The sequence below is a fragment of the Petaurus breviceps genome, unplaced genomic scaffold (genome assembly GCF_028583685.1).
Source record: "Petaurus breviceps papuanus isolate PSGF00001 unplaced genomic scaffold, PetGlider_PUasm1.0 174, whole genome shotgun sequence".
Taxonomy (NCBI): domain Eukaryota; kingdom Metazoa; phylum Chordata; class Mammalia; order Diprotodontia; family Petauridae; genus Petaurus; species Petaurus breviceps.
The window spans coordinates 62,891,883-62,912,407 of NW_027185761.1; the positions used below are offsets into that span (position 1 = coordinate 62,891,883).

General features: G+C 43.2%; 1 protein-coding gene across 9 annotated transcripts in view; it reads right to left on the reverse strand.

The window, feature by feature from the left end:
- The window catches only part of GOLGA4 (golgin A4), a 98,925-nt gene extending 78,721 nt beyond the window's left edge, over positions 1-20,204 (reverse strand). For 5 of the 9 annotated variants that reach the window (XM_069084308.1, XM_069084311.1, XM_069084310.1 and 2 more), the window contains exons 1-4: positions 20,013-20,204; positions 15,705-15,794; positions 5,874-5,972; positions 1,814-1,879 (exon numbers count right to left, since the gene is read on the reverse strand). In XM_069084308.1, coding sequence (XP_068940409.1) covers positions 1,814-1,879; positions 5,874-5,972; positions 15,705-15,794; positions 20,013-20,069 — 312 coding nt within the window. In that variant the 5' untranslated portion in view covers positions 20,070-20,204. Of the gene's footprint in view, positions 1-1,813; positions 1,882-5,873; positions 5,973-10,938; positions 10,967-15,704; positions 15,795-20,012 lie in introns of those variants that run through there. The other 4 variants (XM_069084309.1, XM_069084314.1, XM_069084313.1 and 1 more) reach the window with 4 other exon arrangements.
- Positions 20,205-20,525: the final 321 nt, after the last annotated feature.

Sequence of the window (20,525 nt, forward strand, 5' to 3'; positions counted from 1 at the left end):
TGCGAACAAAGTCGAGCTCTGTCAACTGGAAAATGGTCAACAAGTAGTAGAACAGGCAGGTAATGCCATATTCCTGTATAATGAGAAATAACTAACATGAAAAACAGAAACTTGGGGAAATGTATATGATCTGATGAAAACCGAAGCAAAGAGAACCAGGAAAAACAATAAACGACGTGAACAGAATAACCAAGACTGGCCCCAAAGCAGAGACGACAAAGTACATTCCCTTTGTAACCCTGACCCCCTCTTCTTTACAGGGTATAGGAAAACTACACACACAGAGTGAGGCTTTTTTGACACTGCTTAGCTTGGCTGCACTTTTTTTCCCTTTTTATTCTCTGTTAAAAAGGGGTGGCTCTCTGGGAAGGGAAGAAAGGAGGAATGCACTGGGAAATGTAGGTGATATAAAGCCAAAAGAGATCAATAAAAAATGTAGAGGTTTTTTTGTTTTTCCCAAAAAGCTACTGAACATAATTTAGCCTTTGTCTGCTTGATTCAGATCAATATACCGCAAGCATCATCACTGCCCTAGGTGATCCCACAGTAGTGCCCCCAGTGAAGGCTGGCAGGCCATCTGCCCCTCACACGAATCCGAGATTACTGGACTTTAAAGTTATGTCTTGTTAGTGGTTTTGCAGTTTCATCTCTTAATGTCTGTCAACAATCACTTTTCAATATTATTTCTGCCTGCCTATGGGAAACACTTCCCAACTCTCATCTGTAGCTTTGAATCTGTTATATTTTATCTGTTATACTGTTGCCAATATGGGCATAGTAAGAGCCCACAAGCACTGGGTACCTGAGTACTATAGAGTCTTTGTGACAGATTTGGGCTGTTCGGGAACAGCTGATTTCTGGAAAAACGTGGTTTTATTAGTTATATTAAAAACCATCTTTGTTCACTTCAACAATATCTCTTCTAAACAAATACAATATTACTGGCTGGGGCTGCCTTGTATTTATTTGAGGCTAATTATTATTCAAGATCTTTTGAATCTTATCGTTCAAGTTCTTTTCTACCTTGTCATTTTATCCACAGGACAATCAATCAGTAAACATTAAGCACCTACTATGGGCCAGGCAAACTATGAGGTAGCCCAGTCTTCTTTAGCTAAATGAGTTCAGGTAAATGGATAACTGAGAAATGTTCTTCTACATTACAACACTTCCCCCCACAAAAACCAACATCCAAGTGCATATGAGGGTGAACATACTGCTTCTCCCCATCATATGATGGGAGATTATCACCCAAAGAAAACAACTGCCAAAAATCTTATGCCCTTTTGGAAAAAAAAATTAAAATGAGGAATCAGAATATTGGAGAGCAAAGGAGCAGCTTCTGGCAAGGGGAGGGGAGGGAGTAGGGAACAGAAAATAAATGGGCTGAAAATGGCTGAATTAAACTTTCTAATTTTTTTTTAATCAAAATCAAAGAAATAATAATTTCCTTTGGTTTTAAAATATATCCTCACTAAGATGTCTTATTTTCTAATGTCTTTTAAGAGAAATCCCATTGTTCTTATAGCTTTCTCCAAGAAAACATGTTGATGCCCCCTCCTCTTCCACAGTCACATTCAAGTCCACGTGAGCTGTGGCTGGCTCTCCTGGTAGCCCTGGTAACCACTGCAGAGGCTCATAATGACAGATGATTGGAGCTTTTACTTTCATATCCATCAGTGATTCAGAACATAATGTGTCTCAAAGTACATGTGGAGGCCATTATTTGACCACCTTTTTTCTCTACAAAGTGAACCTAGGAAAAAAATCACCAGTGCTCTCTGACTCTGCAGGACAGTGTAAGGAAACAAACCTGAGGAGCTGGTTCATTTCCATTGATGCAGTCAGCTGGCCTCTGAAGCGTGTAACTAGATGCAGTCTGGAAAGACAGGAAAATGGAAAGCTAAGGAAAACAGGAAAAGTATCAAAAAATGTCCACCCTGTTAAAAGCAACAATGTCCAAATTCTACAGCATAACACATATTTAGTAAAAGAAGAAAAATTGTTTTAATTATTATTAATTATGACGCTTTCATGCAAGCCAAAGCTAGTATGGTAAGTACTAAAAAAACTCAGCTTTTAATACAGATTATATAAAACTAAAAGGATTAGTATAGCAATTCATTATCACACAATGGGCATCCTCATTTCTTTGTCAAGGCCATTCCCCCTAAAGAACTTCAAGTTGCAAAAAAAAAATAATTTTGATAGAATACTGTAAAAGATAAATACATATGATAGAAAATACTGGTAATGTCAACATTTACCTATCCTAATACATAATCCAAATTACCTTTCCTTGAGCTGTTAAGTCCACACACAAAAAGAAAGTAAAAAGGAAAAATATTTATACAAATAAGTTTGAAACTGACAGTGTACAAGAAATAGAAATTACTAATGGGGGGGAAAACTATATGTATACAACGCATTTCCACTAACTCACAAAGAAAGCCTTTGTCAGCATCTAGAAGATTTTACAGTTATGACTGAAATTTAACTACTAAATGATCTGCCTCGAGATCAAATAACACTTTAGTAATTGCATTATATTGGCAAATGTCTAAAGAGATCTTTAAAAAAAAAGGAAATTTAAGTACCCCAAATACTGGCAATGAGTCTAAATCAATTATAAAATGGTACCGTTATTAAATGAGTTTTCTTTCTTGTGCTATGTGACCTTGTTCTTTTAGGAAAAAGAGCCAACTTTTCACTAAACTGTATTTTGATTTTGCTTGTTATATTCCAATTTTAGATATGACACATAAACATGTATATTTAAATTAAACAAAATTTTGTCCAAGCTCCACACTAGGCCAGATCATGAAGACAGTCACACAGCACTGTGGTGCTCGGCCTTGAATGTGGTGGGTAATGAACATGAACTGCAATGTTTCAACATTTTACCAAGTAATTTTCCAGCGCTCACTTGTGACGGGTTGATGGGGGAGGAGGACAGTGAAAGGGGCTGAGCACCACACAAAGCATCAGAGAATATCTTAACTCAAATGTCTCCTTCAGAAAGTAGCTAGTAAAGAAAGCTGGAAGGCAGAAAGTATCACGAGAATAAACCTTTATCTTCCTTTGGTCTATGTACCCCATTACCCATGGAAAAAAAGACAAATGAAATGGACGACCATATCATATGGGGAGCACCTACTCCCTATTTGCCACAGTGCCATTTTCCATATACTAAATGTATCCCAACAAATTCAAAATGCCTCATAAGTCAGTAAATTTCCCACTTACTGGATAGTCAGACTCATAAAACTAAAGTGGGTGGGCAATTTAACTCAATAAAAGGAAAATTATCTGTCATGTTAAGAAAAGGTTTCTTTTAACATGACTACATGATGTGACTAACATTGGAGGGGGAAGATGTTTCATGTAAAAGAAATAAAGAAATCTTATATCCAATGCAAAACATGACACCAGAAGAGGCCAGGCAGTATAGCAACAGTAAGATAAGAAGCCGGGGCCAGGGCCAGAGCCCCCTTCCAGTCCTTCCCTCAAGCATCTGTATGACCTTGTTCAGGCCTCTTGAGACTCAATTTCCTTAGGAAAATCAGACCGCTTGACCTCTAAGGATACTGTCGTGTGTTCAGCTGTTCAATTAATACAAAAAAAGACCTTCAAAAGAATTTCCAAAATACTGCTTCATATCATGCAAACCCTAGTCTGAATCTGGGCCCCATTACAAGCTACCAGTCTGACATTTCACTCACAGAGTGAGGGACCTGGATTTCATTCCACAGCAAAGTCTCTTTCAATTACATCTTTTATATAAAATGTGTTTCTAGCTAAAAGGGAAGAATTTATTCAAATATATTTTTCATCATTATTGTGACTCTAATTATAAATTTGGGGGGAAAAAGGTACAAATTCAGTTTCCTTTTTCATCTTTTTTAAACTCTATATTAGATGAAAAGGGGTGACTATTTCCTAACCTGTTACTGGTTTTCTTACTAAGAATATCAAGAACATAATCTGGTTGGCTAAAATGTTCTGATGGTCAGCATCTATAAATGAGCACAGTGACCTCTGTGCACAGATCATCTTCCAAACTCAAGTTTATAGAAAAGTGCTTTTCCAAATCATAAACATTTTGCAAACTCTGCTGGCTAATAAAAGACAGAGTTGTAAATTTCTATATTTGGCTATGCTTGAATTTTTTTTAGAATTGACAGGAAGAAACTTTTGGAGGCTTTCCCATTAATTTTAGAAATCAGAAAAGGTAGCCAAACAGCAAACACAGAGTAAAATACAATTATCCAAACATTAACAGGAGTTGGGCAGATGAGAAGAAGGAATTGGGCCAAATCCATCTTATTTCACATCTGGCTCTGTCCGGATTTTCTAATACTTTAGAGACAAAAAGCTTAAGCCAAAGCTTCTCCTTTCTGTTCTGGGTGGGCAAAGAATTTTCTGGACAAATCAATGACTCAGGCAACACGATGGTGAGGCTAAGTCCCCATTATAAGCCGTTTTCGGACACTCCCCGTATTACCTTAGCAATATCACCTGTATTTTAAAATATGTTCATGACAATTTCTAACCTATTCATGACAGCAAGTCAAGACTTCTGTTTATGAGTTAGGGTTTACTGTCTCTAGATGTGCCTAAAAATAATTACGCTCTATGGGGGGCTGGTGGGGACATGAGCATGAAGGTATCCACTTCTTTAAAACAGTTGGTAATACTTCTCTGGTCTTCATTCCACCACTGATGAACATTAAATTTTCTTTTATTACTGTGCCCCCAAGGAAAAAGAACTTTATCAATCAGTCAAGAGACAACTACTCTAAGCCTCTTAATCTATAAGCAAATCAGGAAATAATCAGGAGAACGGTCCCATGTGTGCTTGACCAAGTCTTGACTGAATAAACTGAAATCAGTAGAGGAATGTCCTAGGATCAGAAGTACTAGTAATTAACAGCAAATCTCCAACTTTAGAACAAGATTACATGACTTTAAACTATTAATGTTAAGTGTTTGTGTCTGTTTACTCTTCAACGGAAAAGAGCTCAATTCTCTATTCTCCCAAACAAGAAAAAAAAGAAAATGTTGTTTTTAATCATTTCTAATCAGACAAAAACATTAAACATCTTCCCTAAATTGTGCTTTTCTGGTAAATTTTAGAACATGGCAGATAATTATGAAAATGTCTAAAAGAAAATCCCTTTTCCTCACTTTAAAATGCTAATGAACCATCACATGGAAACAATAATAAAAAGAAATTTAAGAACTGTAATGTATTTTAAACCCAGAAAGTCAATTATTCCAGTGCTGTTTTGTCTACCACTCTGGTGTTATCTAGATATTAAGACGTAGTGGGCTCCTCCTCCCTAGAGTTCTCCAAGAAGAACCTGGAAGACCTCTTGCCCCAGATGTTATGGAGGGGTTGCACTAAGTGACTGCTGAAGTCCCTCCCAACTTTCAAATTCTGATTCTATGATACATTATCAATTTATACTTAATATTTCACTTTTCCCTTAAAACACAGATCACTTCAGAAAGCATTCTTGAACATCTACATCAAAAACACATAGATTTCAAGCAGTGCATGGTAATTTTAGGTGATGAGCTCACATTGTATATTATGGAAGATGATTTAGAGGTCAAGATAATTGAATTCTAGTCTATAAAATAAAAGCAGTGTTATTTGTTTTAATGTTAAAAGACACCACACAGCCCATGAGCCATAAGCATTCAGCTATTTATTACTCTCTGATCTTTAGTGCATGATTAGCAACCAGTAATTGAGGACACCTCGGAGACGCACTAAGTGACAAGCAGCATTCGTTAGATTTGCCTTCTATTATTACCACACGTTTCTTCTCGCCACAGGAAGTGCTGACAAGGGTGGCAGGACTCACCACACAGCCAATCTGTGGTTTGGGTTGTTTGGAGGAATCCAAAGCAAAGATAGTGTACTCAGAGAGAAAAGCAGGCTCTGCTAAAATCCCAGCTAGAAGCTGTTTCATTCAGTGCAATAAATAAGAACATGAAAACAAAACACATAATGAAAAAACAAATCATAAAGCATAGTGCACAGATGTTCTCCAATTTTCATTAAGCATAACGTTCTTAATTCAACAAACATTATTGAGCACCTACTATATACAGGACTCTGTGCTCTAGAAGACCACCTAGATCCTGCTTTCAAGAAAATTGAAATCTCATCAGTGAAAGACATGTAGACATGCAATATGAATACAACTGTGAATAAATTATAACAGAGAGGTCCAGGAAAAAGTGGAATGAGGACTCTGAGGAGGAGAAAGAAGTAATGTGCAGTCCAAGAAGGCTTCACAAAGGACAAAGAACCTAAAGGGTGGGAGAAATTGCAACCCACAGAGACTGGAAAGGGAGTGGGAAAGATTGCTTAGGGATAGTACAAGCAAGGGCACAGAGATGAGAGGAGAAACACAAACAGGGGATGGAGAACAGGCCAGCTCAGTCAAAAGACTGAAGAGAAAGCTAGAAGAACCATGCTATGGAAAGTCCTGAATGCTAGCACTGGAAGTTGCTAGTTCATTCAGGAAGCAACAGAAACCCACTGAGGGTCTGTGGACAGAGAGGATTACATCAGAAAGAATATGAAAGAGGCCTGCACAACCTGCAGCCCACCAAAGGATTTTAGGCAGCATCATCTACATTTTTCATGGACTGCCCAAAATACTTTAGCATGCCTGCTCTACAATAATCAGAAAAATGGAATGAAAAAAGAATCAGTGGAAAATAAGACACCCAGTTACCCAGGTATTCCAAGAGACTAACAGAAAAGAACTGAACATTTTAAACAGGAGTTGCAGTGAGAGAGAAGAGAACAGATATGACAAACATTTCATGGTAGAAACAACAAGACCTGAAAACTGGCTGTGTGGATGGAGGAAGAAGGAAGCAATGAGGCCTCTAAGTCTTTGTGACTGGAAAGATAGTGGTGGCACACAGAGAAACAGAATGTGAAGGGGAGGATTGGGAGGACCAGTTGGTGGGGGGGGGGGGGGAGGGGGGACGGGGGAATGATTCCATCAACTTCCCTCTGCATCAGCCACTTTGGGAGGCACTGGGGATTCCAGGATAAGCACAAAATCATCCCTGGCTTCAAGGAACCACAGAAAACCTGATCTACTGGCAGGCCTTCCTGCCTTCACTCTGACCTCCAGCCAATCCATCAATCACCCTGACAGAATAATCATTCTTAGGTAGAAAGATCTAGTCCCTATTCAGTTCAAAAATCTAAAACTGCTCCCTATTTCGTCTTGATTAAAATTCAAAGGTCTCAGTCAGAACTCAAGGCCCTCTATAAGCTGACACCATTTCCCCTTCCAGACTTCTTTGCAAACTGCCCCATCAGGCACTCTATGCATGAGGTAAGCCTGTCCCCCAAACGCCACATGCCCCAGGAATGCCCCAACTCTGCTGCACTTCATATGCCTATAACAATGCTCCTTTCCTTTCAAAGGCCATCTCCATCCCTAATCCTCCCCAGGGCTATTAGTAAACTTGGTCCCTCAGGTAGCCATCGCACTTTGTTTTATAACTCACCAATATATTTAGCATGTAATATTACGCATTATGGTGAACTATATTGGGGTCTTTTAGAGTGGAGGCCCCAGGAAGACAAGGATTGCATCCTGCTCTATTTTGGCTATCCTCCACTGTTTAGCACAGTACTTTGCACAAGAGGGCTTACTGAATATTTGTTACGTGAATGAATGAGCCTGGAAGAGACAATGGAGGTGAAACACAGACTTTGAGAGTGATCTGCAATGAGAAGATAATGAAAATCACAGGGGGAGAAAAGATTATAAAGGGAGAAAAAGAACCTAGAGGGGTTCACATATAAGAGGCAGGAGGAAAATGAAGGGCCAGGAAAAGACACAGAGAAGGAAAAGTCTAAGAGGGAGGAGAAGCACATGTGCAGGGTGACAAAAGCCAAGGGAAAACAAGGGGAACAGCACCCAGGGGGTGGTAGAAAAACTAACCAAGGAACCAACACTAGACTAGAGTTAGCAGGAAGGAAGCCATCAGGTGAAGTTTTAAGTCTAGCAGCAGAGTAAAAAAATAGTTTAGAAAGCATTGAGAACTGATGTGACCTCCTCTCTTTTTTAGATCTCAGGATACATAGCAATATTGATAGAAAATCAATTTTATTTAATCAGCAATACTGAAGCAATAAGGAAGAGAAGACAGGGAGAAGTATGAGATGTCACAGCTTTTCTAGTATACAACTTTAAATGGTATATTGGTAAAAATCTATAAAAGCATCAGCAGAATAGCACACAAGTACCGTACTAAACAGTTTCATCTAAGAACCCACACCCACAAAGGCAAACATACCACAGGAACAGTGAGAAGTGGTGAATGGTCCATGCTGATGTATATAGACAGATATGCAGAGAGGGATAATCCCTGCGCACACACACAAAATCCCTCTGCCCATGAACTTCCATGTTCTCATACACAGTAAGGTTTTGGGCCTAAATCCATGCAAGGCAGGCAGCACGCCTGCCCAGCTGTCTGACTTTTCCTGGCCCGCTATGCCCTGCAAGTTCCTTCCACCTTCACTATAGCTCCCCTGTGACTGACTAGCTGGTTCTTTCCAGAGCCTCCACTGGAAAAGGAAGCCCCAGGCCAGCACATCTTCCTTCCTCTCTCTCAAGGCTAGGCTACATTCCCAACTCTTCAGGGATTGCTCTGCCACGGCCCCACAGCAAGTGCCTTCAACTTCCCCCTCAGCCTGGTCAGTCCCTTTGATGTGTGGTCTCCCCCCAGCTCCCAGAGGGCAGCGCTCCATTTTTTTCAACTTGGATTTTTATTCCCAGAGGCTAGCAGTGTCCAGCATACAGTAAGTGCTTAATAAATGCTTGGGGTCATTTGACTTGACATGGCATTGTGGATAAGCACTAGGCTGGTAATCGGGAAACCCCTGCAGAGCCTTCCTGTAATAAATCAATGCAGGACGCTCAGTAAGTCATCAGCTCCTCAGAAGCTTCTCTGCCAAGGGAGGGGAGAACGGACACCAGGACTTCCCTGCAGACTTATAAAGCCTTCTGGCTTCCAGCATTTAAAAAGAAAACCCAACTACTTCTGGATTATCACGAATCACAAATGTTAAACTCACATTTTATTCAGGATCCTACTTGCTAGGGCTCCCTGTTGGGAATATTTCTATTGCTTTTTGATACTTTAGTTATGCTGGAGAAAATTCTGTAAGATACCAAAATATTATTATATATGCAAAAATAAATTTATTTACAAAGAGTAACATGAATCTTTTAAAGTATCAGACGACCAGTTTGGTTGGGTTTTTTTTAATAGGAGTGGGGATAGACTTCTACTGTTACTGGTGGTGGTGGGGCTCCCAGATGAGTAAATTCCCTCTTACAAGGCAGGCTGTCGGGATCTCTGCAACTTAAGTAGCCTAGAAAGCTGCCCTTTAAAAAAAAAAGCCAAATAATAAACAATTCATCATGTAATGGAAAGCACACGCACACACACACATACACAGGAACTCATCTCATTCATAATTTCATCAACTTGTAAATATTCAAAGTTCTGAGACCAGACCATTAGCATAAAGCACATCTGGTCAATCAGTAACTCAGGTAGAGTCCAAGAATTCATTTTAGAGATTTCTAGTTTAAGCTTGAGGGCCCTCATAAGTCAGTTCGCCCGATCCCTTTAAGTTTATAGCTGAGTCCCCAGGACAGGACCTGCTTGTCCAAGGTGACACAAAACACTTTAGAGCTGGGCCTATGGCCAGGTCTTCTGACTCAAAGGCCTCTGCCCTTTCCACACTCCCAAATGCCACCTCTAAATTCCAGGCAAAAGTGAAGATTAAGAGGAAACCTAGCCACTGTGTGGACGTGCCTTTCATGTATAACCTCTAACTGTGGAGGGAGGCAGTCCTAACCTCTCAGGAGAAAATAGGAAAGGAATTTTCAGGCTTTTAGCTCAGGGCTGGGGCAGAAGGCCAGCTGCCAGCCTTCTATCATCAAACCTTTCTATACTTAGCTAGTCACCAAGCTTAGACTTACTGCTCTTCCAGGCTGGCAGAATTTGCCCAGAGTTTGTGCTCTGGTGGCACAGACACTAGAGAACCCACGGTTGTCTCCTCTGATGGACTGTGTGTCTTCTGCCCTTCTTCGTATCTTCAACACTGAGCACTGTGCCAATGAAGCAAAACTAGAGTCCAGCACCCAAAAACATAGCAAATGCCATGACTAATGGTCAAAAGCATAAGCTGTGAAACTAACATTCCCTCAAAATGGCAAAGTCATAGCTAAGAAACATTTCAAGTCAATCAATCCACCAAGGGGCAAGACATCTAGCATTTTAAGTACAGTTCTAAGCATCTCAAAAACACATGTTTGACTCACATATACTATAAACACTACAGAACATCCATGTATATTTATCAAGATCTGAGGATGCCAAGCATTTATATCTCAGACTCTCTCACATAATAATATGAACTAATCTACTTGGAAGCAATAAAGACAACAGAAATTACTGCACATTGTATGCTACATTTTTAAAAGACATCACAGATGAAGCCACACAACCAGTGTCTTGGAGCTGGCAAATATATTCTTAAGCCACTGTCAATCAAACACCCTGAAGGTCACTGACTAACCTGTCCTTTGAATCCTCACCCCTCTTTCCTAAATCCACTTCATCAGTTTCTATCAGACATCAAAATTTAAAACCTTTGCATATAAATAATGTTCTCAAGGAAACAAGCTCCTAGCCAAGCAAATACCATTGAGTAAAGTGAAAAATATTCCCCTAAAAAAGTCCCTCTCAGTGTAAAAAAAAGATAAAGGCAAGAACAATGCAATTTATCCTGATACATATGCATATTATGTGTCATAAGAAAGAAATCAGCCTTTACACCTGGACCCAGAGATATGAGGATGCAGAGGTCAGGGGCTCTGTTGGGCATGGCTAATGGGCTGATTAGTTCTGCTGAAATGCTTTTCCCCTGATCTTTCTTATCCTTTGTTATAAGGAACAGCTTTTTGGGTGAAGAAGAGGGAGGGAGATATTGATAAATGAAAATAATGTTTAAAAAAAAGCTATCTTCCCCAATAGACAAGAGGTCAAAAGATAGGAAGAAAACAGTTCTCGAAAGAATTGCAATATATTAACAACGATGAAAGAATGCACCAAATCACCAGTAATAAGAGAAATACAAATCAAAACAACCCTGAGGTTTCACCTCCCCATTCTTCAAATTGTCAAAAATGACCAAAAATAGCAATAGTCAACGTGGAAAGGGTCGTGGGATGGCAGGCACAATGATGCGTTGTTGATGGAGCTGGAAAGTGGTACAACCATTCTGGAAAGCAATTTGGATACAGGCAAATTAAGTGACTCATATGTCCATATCCTTTTTGACCCAGAGTTTCCATTACTTGGCTTGTACTACACCCCAAGGAAGTCATTGATAAGAAGAAAATTCCTATATATACCGAATTGACATAGCAGCACTTTTTGTGACAGCAAAGAATTGGAAACAATATAGATACTCATCAACTGGGGAATGGTTAAACACACTGTGGTACATGAATATGATACAGTATTACTATGCTGTAAGTAATGATGTGTATGATGAATCCAGAGAAGTCTGTAAAGATTTCTATGTACTGACACAGAGGGAAGCAAACAGAGACAAGGAAACACCATATACCGTGACTACAACAATGTAAATGGACAGAACAATATACAAAAATCAAAAGTGAATGTTGCAGAAGTATAAAGCTCAAGCAGAGGTAAGAGACAGAAGCAAGGTGATACGCAGCTCCAAACCATCCTCTCATGAAGTTAGAAACACCATCGAACTTACACATTGCAAATATTTTCAGATTTTTTCAATGTGTTGAGAGGTTGTGCTGATTTCTTCTTTTTCTTTTTTTTTTTGTCTTTAAAAACATACTATTTATTATATAGAATGACTCTGGGATGGGGAAGAAGAGAAATACTGAGGAAAACTATGATGATTTAAAAAACAAAAGACATCAATAAAAACCTATTTTTTAACAATATGTCAATTTTTTTAAAGAAAGTTAAACTACAAAATGTGGTATTTTGTTATAATAAAGCCTAAGAACTAACTGGAATTTTTGCTACAATCTGCTTTTAGAAGAAAAAAATGGTAAATTACTGAAATACCATTATTTAAGAGGAAAAAAACAAGGGCCCAGAAATGACAGCAGATATGAGGCACCAATACAGTCAGAGAGAGGACTTGAGGCACTCATATGATTCCCCTCCCATTCCCAAAGCCAATTTGCTAAGACTGCTCCTTTGCTGTTTTGTTTTCCCCTTCAAAGGTTCTATTAGTATATATCTTACCCTTATTTTTTCCAGATAAAAATGTTCAGGGAGTGGAAGAAAGGAAAGAGAAAAGGCAGACAACATCATCTTTCAAGTTTTATTAACCCAAGGAATGAGGTTGAGCTGCAGACTCTCCTGCAGATAGAGAACCTTCCTCCTAAGGAACTTCCAGGGACCAGTACTCCCTCCCTCTCATTTACCTTCCCAATGTACAATTCTCTGTAATTCACATTCCTGTCTGTAATAACCCTAATAGTAGTAATCATTGAAAAGATCCAGTTTGCTTCATCATAATATATTTCTCAAAGCATAAAACTAAACTCCATTTTACCAAGATTTAAGGAGTGCTGGAACAAAAATTTCAGATTAACCTTCAGTTAAAAAGACTAACTTCTCCACAGCACTCAGTTTCTCAAGGATCTCGGTTAACATAAGAAACATTACTCTTCTCCTTCTCCCGTACTTCTCAAATTCAGCATTGTTGCACTAATTCCAGAGGAAAGTAAAAAGGATGGCAGACAGACTGAAATCCATGTTTGTTTAGATATGTATGCACATCTGTGTGTGTGTCTGTGTGTGCATGAAAATATACATATATACTTTTGAGGAGGAACAGGATAAAGAGAAAAAGACAAATAGGAGAGGATATGATGGAGGGAAATACAGAATTAATAAACATAACTGTGAAAGGCATGAACTAACTCAAAACAAGCAAACAGCAGAATGGATTTGCAACTAGAATCCAATAATAGGTTGTATACAAGAGACACACATGAAACAGAAAGGTACACACAGGATTAGAATACTACGTGTTAGCCAAAGCAAAAAAAAGGCAGGGGTAGCAACCACAATCTCAGACAAAGCAAAAGCAAAACCAAATCTAATTAAAAGAGACAATCCAGGGAAATTACACTTTACTAAAAGGTACCACAGACAACAAAGTAACATCAAAAAATTTTCTAGCAAGTTTCTCTAATAAAGGCCTCATTTCTAAAATACATAGGGAACTGAGTCAAATTTGTAAAAATAAGTCATTCCCTGATTGATAAATGGTCAAGGGATATGAAGAGGCAGTAGCTATCTAGTCACATGAAAAAATGGTCAGTGGAGCAATGAGCTGGGCCAACCACTGTTGAGCAGAGAACAACGTGGAACTATGCAGAAAAGGCTGTAAAACTGTGCAGACACACCCTTTGATCTAGCTATATCTGTACACCAAAGATAAATTTTCTAACACTACTCTCCTCCACAAATTCAAATGTACAGCTAAATGGACTCTATCACTTGCCATACACATCCCACATTATCCTATCGAGCACCTTTGCTTAAACCTAACCTGGAACACTTTCTTCTCCAGCTAGGCAATTCCTAACTCAACCTCTAAAGCCAAAAATCTCCAGGAAGCTTTCCACCACTCCCAACATGGGCTAGACTCTCCCTTCACCCCAATCAAATAGGACCTCACTTAGCACTTTGCTCACACTTTAGTGCGCACTTAGATTATTTTGTACTGTTATCTGTGCATGTCACGTCCCCCAAAAGGCTGTCATCTTCAAAAGGGCAAGGCTCACATCTTTTTCTAAATTCTGTGGGTCACCGAGCATTTACATTGAGTTCTGTCCATAGGAGACGCTTGATAATGTTTGTAAAACCGAACTATACTGTGCCTATAAATTGTGACTGAAAGACAACCAATTTTATGCATTGAATTAATACATAAATCAATTTCTACTTTAAAGGAAGAAGACAGTAGCATTCTGAGACTCAAAAAAAATCAGTATCCCTGACAATATAAGGCTCATGTATCAAAAGTAAAAAGCCAGAAAGAAATGGCTACATAGATTCTCCCTATAAAAATGTACTTTTAGTTAAATATACTGCTAGAAACTAACTTAAAAAATAAAAGTCCAGGCCTAGGACTGAAAATTTCATTCAAGTTTAAGAACTAGTTTGTTATCAAGAGCTCTCTAACAACACAGAAAATGCTCAGCAGGCAGATATGGTGGTTTGATGACAGTTGTCTATCTTGTAGAACAATGAATTACCCTGTGCAGAGGCTTTCGAACTGGCCCAATGAAGTACAAGGTCACTGAGCAATGAACAGAAAGCATCATGGGGGAAAGGCCAAGAATAAAGGAGCTTCTGGTTTCCCTGGGTCAGCCTGATAGCAAGTCTCAGGCCTTTATAAAGAACTGCCTCAAGGAGGGGTGCATTCCCACCTACATGGAAAAGAACAATTTGAGCATGTTTACTTTATAAACACTTAAAATTCATTTAAAAAGCAATCACATAGCAAAATCTTTTAAAATGTTATGGAAGCATTGGTAGCAGTCGTTCCACTTTCCTCTTAATTAGTTAGGTCTGTGAATAAACATTAAAATAATATCACAACATTCACCCTGAAAACAAAGTTTTAAAAATATGAATTTACTATGTGAGTTAAGAATTGAAAGAAAACATTAGTGTCGCTTTTAAAATTACAACTGACAACATTTAAAGATTTAGTATAATGCTTAAAAAACAAATGCTGGATAGATTTTTATGATTCAGTTTCCTCATCTGTCAGATGGAGATAAGACTAAGTGGAATTCTATATTTAATGGCAAGATTGTTCTGAGGGTCCCACAAGAACACATGGGAAATGTCTACGACTAAAGAGCCTAGTTAAAATAACCCCCAGTTCTCAGTCTAGTTGCTTGAACAATGGTTGCAGAGAATCAGTATGTCTGATCTAAATCTCCTCCTTTCTAAAATGAGTTTTCTTTCCTTCCCCCACAGCTGTTGGAGAAGTTAAAGGCACCACATCTGGGATCACAAAACCAGGGTTCAAATCCTAGCCCTGCTGCTTATTACATGGATGACCATGAGCATGGTACTTTATCTCTCCATCCTCAGTTTCTCCTATATAACTGAGATAGCTGATCTAAGTAACTTCAAACGTCACGATCAGTTCTAACTCTATGATCTTATGAATTCAACTTAAACATCATGTAAGAAATGTTATTCTTGGATATAATGAAAAATGTTCAAAGAAAGCCAATTTTCCCAGAATAATGGTTTATGTTGATTATCTGTACAGCCAGTGATCTCTCCGTGTTTTTGGCAATGAACCTTTGCAGAGAAGGTGCTGATTTGCACTGGCACAAGTATTCTCATGTCACAGTCCCCTGTACAGCCTCCCTATCCCTTCCCTACTTGTAGAGATAATATGGTCTGTGTTACTATTTCCAACACCCAGCAATGACATTCCACATCTCTCACACCTAACACCTCGGCCTCCTGAGTCACAACAGCAGCCCTGCATATCTAACTCCCATGCCTCCTTTGAGAAATGATAAGAAAACCAATTCTACACTGACCTCTCTGTTGGGAGTACCATCATCATGCTGTTCGGTAAAAGAAGATGTCCGGCTCCTGGTCCCTGCTGGGGCAGGTGAACTGCAAGGAACCTATGAAGGAAAATTATTAAAATCAGGAGTGCTGTGACATCTAGTGCCACGTTCTGTCAGAAGCCACGCTAGATCCTCCCAGACACCACGAAAAGGAAGGAGAGTCCACATGGGGTTGTCGAAAAGGTCCCATACTAGGAGTTAGAGAAGACATGCCCCCTCAACAGGCTATGTAAATTCAAGCAGATCCTTAAACCTCTTAGACTCTCAAGTTTCCTTCACCTGCAAAATGAAGCAGAAGTAAATTCCCTCTCCAGCCCCACCCTTCCTCTCTTCTCACTCTGGGGAATCTGGCTTACACTTACAATGCTCTCTCCAGTTACCAATAATCTCTGAAGGCCTTTCCTCAATGCTCATCCTTCTGACCTCTGGGCAGCACTGAATTCTGGACCCCTTCTCCTCCAGGAAGTTTTCTCCTCTCTGGCTTTTCTTGGTTTTCTTTTGTGACATCACTCTCCCTTGGTTCTCCTCATACTGTCTGACGGCTCCTTCTCAGCTGCTAGATCTTCATCCACGTCACAGCCATTAGCTGGGAGGGTGTCCCAAGGTTCTGTCCTGTGCCCTCTTCCTTTCTCCATCCTCTCATCAATTCCCAAGGGTTCAATTAATATCTATACACTTAGGATTCACAGAGCCCTGGTCTCTGTGTTGAGTTCCAAATCCCCCACTAACAACTGCCTTTTTAATGATTTCAGCCTGGATGTCCTTCAGACATCACAAATGCAATAAATCCAAAGCAGAATTCCTCATCTCCCCCAAACCCACCTCTCTTCAGAACTATGCTATTATGAAAAAGGGCACCGCCATCCCTGACATGAACCAGGCTCCTGGCCTTGGGGTCATCCTCCATTCCTCATATTCACTCACCCCATATACACAAATCAGGTAGTGATGCAGTACAGACTGCAAGGCCTGGAGTCAAATCCTGCCCCAGACACTCCCTAGCTATGTAACTGTGGGCACCACAGAGGCTCTTCCAAACCTTTTCACCCCTCCTCAGACTTTCATCTCAACTGGAAAACTTGCTTCAAATTTTCCTGAAAAAAATGAGGTTATTCACCAAAAGAGCTCTCTTCTCCCTCCTCCTCCTTCTGCATCATCAAGATGCCTCTGCCATCATCCCCTCACTGAATGAGGCAGCCCCTCTCCTTGCCAAGGCAAATCCTTCTATACGTGTAAGGAGAATTGACAAAGAAAGCTGCCTTTGAGTTGCAACTAAAATCCCTTCTTTTACTGGAAGCCTCCCCCCCGCCTTCATTCCAGTGCCTTCCCTCTGCTGAGCATTCCCTGTTTATCCTGCCTAGAGTCTGCTCTGTATAGATTTGTTCCCATGCTGCCTCCCCCACTAGACTGTAAACTCCTTGAGGGGAGGGGCTGTCTTTTACCTCTTTTTGTATCACCAGCATTTACCACAGTGCTAGGTACATGGTGAACATAATGCATATAATGGTGGCAGCCAGGTGGCTCAGTAGTTAGAGGGCTGGACCTGGAGTCAGGAAGACCTGAGTTCAAATCCAGCCTCAGACATGCACTAGTTATGTGACCCTGGGCAAGTCATTCAACCTGTTTGCCTTAATCCACTGGAGAAAGAAATGGCAAACCACTCCAGTATCCTGGCCAAGAAAAGTCCATATGGGGTCACAAAAACTGGGATAGGACTAAATGACTGAAAAGCAACTATTACTACTACATAGTTATGGAGGTAGCTGTGTGGCATAGAGTATAAAGACCTGGGCCTGGAATTAGGAAGACCTGAGTTCAAACAGATACTAGCTGTGTAACCCTAGGCAAGTCACTTCACCTGTTTGCCTTAATCTCCTGGAGAAGGGGGTGGCTAGGTGGTGCAGCGAATAGAGTACTGGCCCTGGAGTCAGCAGGACCTAAGTTCAAATCCAGCCTCAGGCACTTAACACTAGTCAGTCGTGTGACCTTGGGCAAGTCACTTAACCCCAAGTGCTCTGCCTTCCCCCCTCCAAAAAGAAAAAAAAGTCTCCTGGAAAAGGAACCAACCATCAGGTACCTATCTGGGAGGACAGCTAGGTGGCACAGCAGATGGAGTGCTAGACCTGGAGGCAGGAAGACCTGAGTTCAAATCTGACCATACCATATCTGATACATACCAGCTGGGCAGCCCTGGGATAGTCACTTTATCCTGTCTGCCTCTGTTCCCTTATTTATAAGATGAGCTGGAGAAGGAAATGGCAAGCCACTCTAGGATTTCTGCCAAGAAAATCTCAAATGGGGTCACAGAGAGTCAGACGTGACTGAAACACCTAACCACCACAGGCACACAGTAGGTGCTTGACAAATGCTTACTGCTGGATCCCAGCTCATCTTCTCCAGCAGACTCTTCCCTCTCTTCCTCACCCTCTCACTTATCTTTAATCTGTCCCTGTCTATCGGCTGCTTCCTCACTGTCTATAGATGTGTCCATACCAACCCCACCTTCCAAAAAGCCTCCACCTGACTCCTCTCTGCCCACTGGCATGCTTCAACCTGTCATCTTTATGGAATGATCCTCAAATCTACTGCTGCAGCTCTAACTTCTCTGCTGACCCTCCAGGCTCAAATCTGTGACTGCCTGTTGGACATTTGGAAACAGATATTCCACAAACATGTTAAAATTCATTATGTCCAAAATGGAACTAATTATTTTCCCCAAAACCCTTCCAGTCCTCACTACTATTGTGGGTGGCGCCATTGTCCCTACGGCCCAGGCTCATAGTCTGGGAAGTGCTCAGCTCTCTGCTCTCAGCCCTCAGCCCGACCGCTCCGTGTGCCCTGCTCTCCCCTGACACTGCGCGGCCCTGCTGGTGCCTGACCTGGGCATGACCTTTGTGGCCTCTCAGCTGCACCCTCCTGTCTCCGCCCAAGTGCAGGCGCCTTCCAGCTGTCCAGTCTCACACTGCCACACCCCACCCTCTCCTGGGTTTCCAAAGTGATTTTCCTAAAGCCCCCTTCCCCACTCCGGGCAGCAGGGAAGGCTCTTCAGGCCCTGGCCCTGTCACACACGAGCCCCGGAATGCAGCTCCGCGGGGCTGGGCCTATTCCCAAACACAACAGTCCCTCCTCCCTCCTCCCCCGTGCCTGGGGCTCCTTCAAGACTCAGATCGCCATCCACGCCACCCCGGGTCTTTAATGATTCCCGTTCCTTCGTGTCCCTGAGCTGTCAGCACAGTGCCAGGCGCGGGTCAATGCCTAACGAACGTCTGCTGCCAGGCTCGCCTCCCCACCCAGGGGAGGCCTGAAGCCTTGGCTAGGAGCGGCTGGGTGGCACAGTGGGCGCAGCGCCGGCCCTAGAGGCAGAAGGGCCTCAGACCCTGAGGAGCGGGGTGATCCTGGACACGTAACTTAACCCCAATTACCTTCAAACGTCAAGGCTAGAAGCTGAACCGGCGCTCCCTGGCGCCCCGCGGCGGGTTCCCGAGGATGGGGCTCCCTCCGAGCTCCTGACGCCAGCCTGCGGGACGCAATCCGCGTCCGACGTCCAGGGGCCGAGGGCGGCAGGACGGGGCGACCCCGCAGCGGCCCCTCCCCCTTCCTCCTCGGCCCCCGGGCTCGGACGAGGCTTGGAAGCTCCAGGAGAGCGCCGGGGGCCGGGAAGGCGGCACCTCCGGCTCGCCCTGTGCACGGCCCAGACAAAGTCCTCTCCCCTCCCCCGAGGGGGCCCCAGGAGGGCTCGAGGACGCCCCCCGACTCGGCGCCCCGGCGGAGCCTCCAAGTTCCCATCAGTAGAGTGAGCTGGACTAGAACGAGGCCGAGCCTCCGGCGTCTTGGCCAGAAAACCCAGCGGGGTCACCTTCCCGCTGGCGCGCTGGGCTCTGAGTTCGAGTGAAGCCCGACCGCCTCTAGGACACCTGCCCACGCGCCTCGGGTGAGGCCCAAAGGGCGAGGCCCAGCGCCGGGCACAGGGCGGGGAGGCCTGGCCCGCCCGGGCGGAGCCCCCACCTCCGGCCCGGAGCAGGACCGGCTAAAGTTGGGGGCGGGGCACAAAGTTCCGGGAGCACGTGACCGCACCTGCCGGAGGCCTCGCGAGCCCCGCCCCCGTCACCAGGGGAGAGGCCCAAGGACCCTGGGGGGGCGGGGCTTACAAAAGAGGACACAGAGGGCCCCAGGGCCGGCGCGGTCGCAGGGGGTCGGGGGTCCCGGCCCCTTCTCGGGCCTCGGTGCGCGTGGTTCGCCTAACCCTCCCCCCGTGCCTCAGTTTCCCTAGGATACCTGGGCCGCCGCCTGCTGCTGCTCCTCGCTGATCTTCTGCTTCAGCTTCTTGAACATGGTGCGGTGTCCTCGGGCCTCTGGCCTCAGGCCGGGCCCTGCTGAGGCCTCACGGACGCGGCGGCGGCTTCGCTCCCCTCAGCCTCGGGCCGCGTCCCCCGCAGCCGCGGCCGCTGCTGCTCCCGGCTCTGGCACCGGCTCCGCTCCCCACCCTCCCCGCCTCGCCTCGGCCCGACCCCCGCGCCCCCATCCATCCAGCCGCGCTGGCGGCGGCGGCGGCGGCGACGACGACGACGACGACGACAGGGAAGGCGACGACGGAGGCCCGGCAGGAGTGCTACGCTTCCCGTGCGCATGCGCAGCCAACGTGGACTACGGAGGCTGGCGGGGCTCAAACGCCGGCCTTCGGAGGGCGGGGGAGAAGGAGCGGGTCCTCCAGGCCTGCACGTGCGCAGTCGGGAGCCGCCCCGCCCCCTCCCTCCCTCTCTCCCTCTGATTTCCCGCGGCCCCCACCCT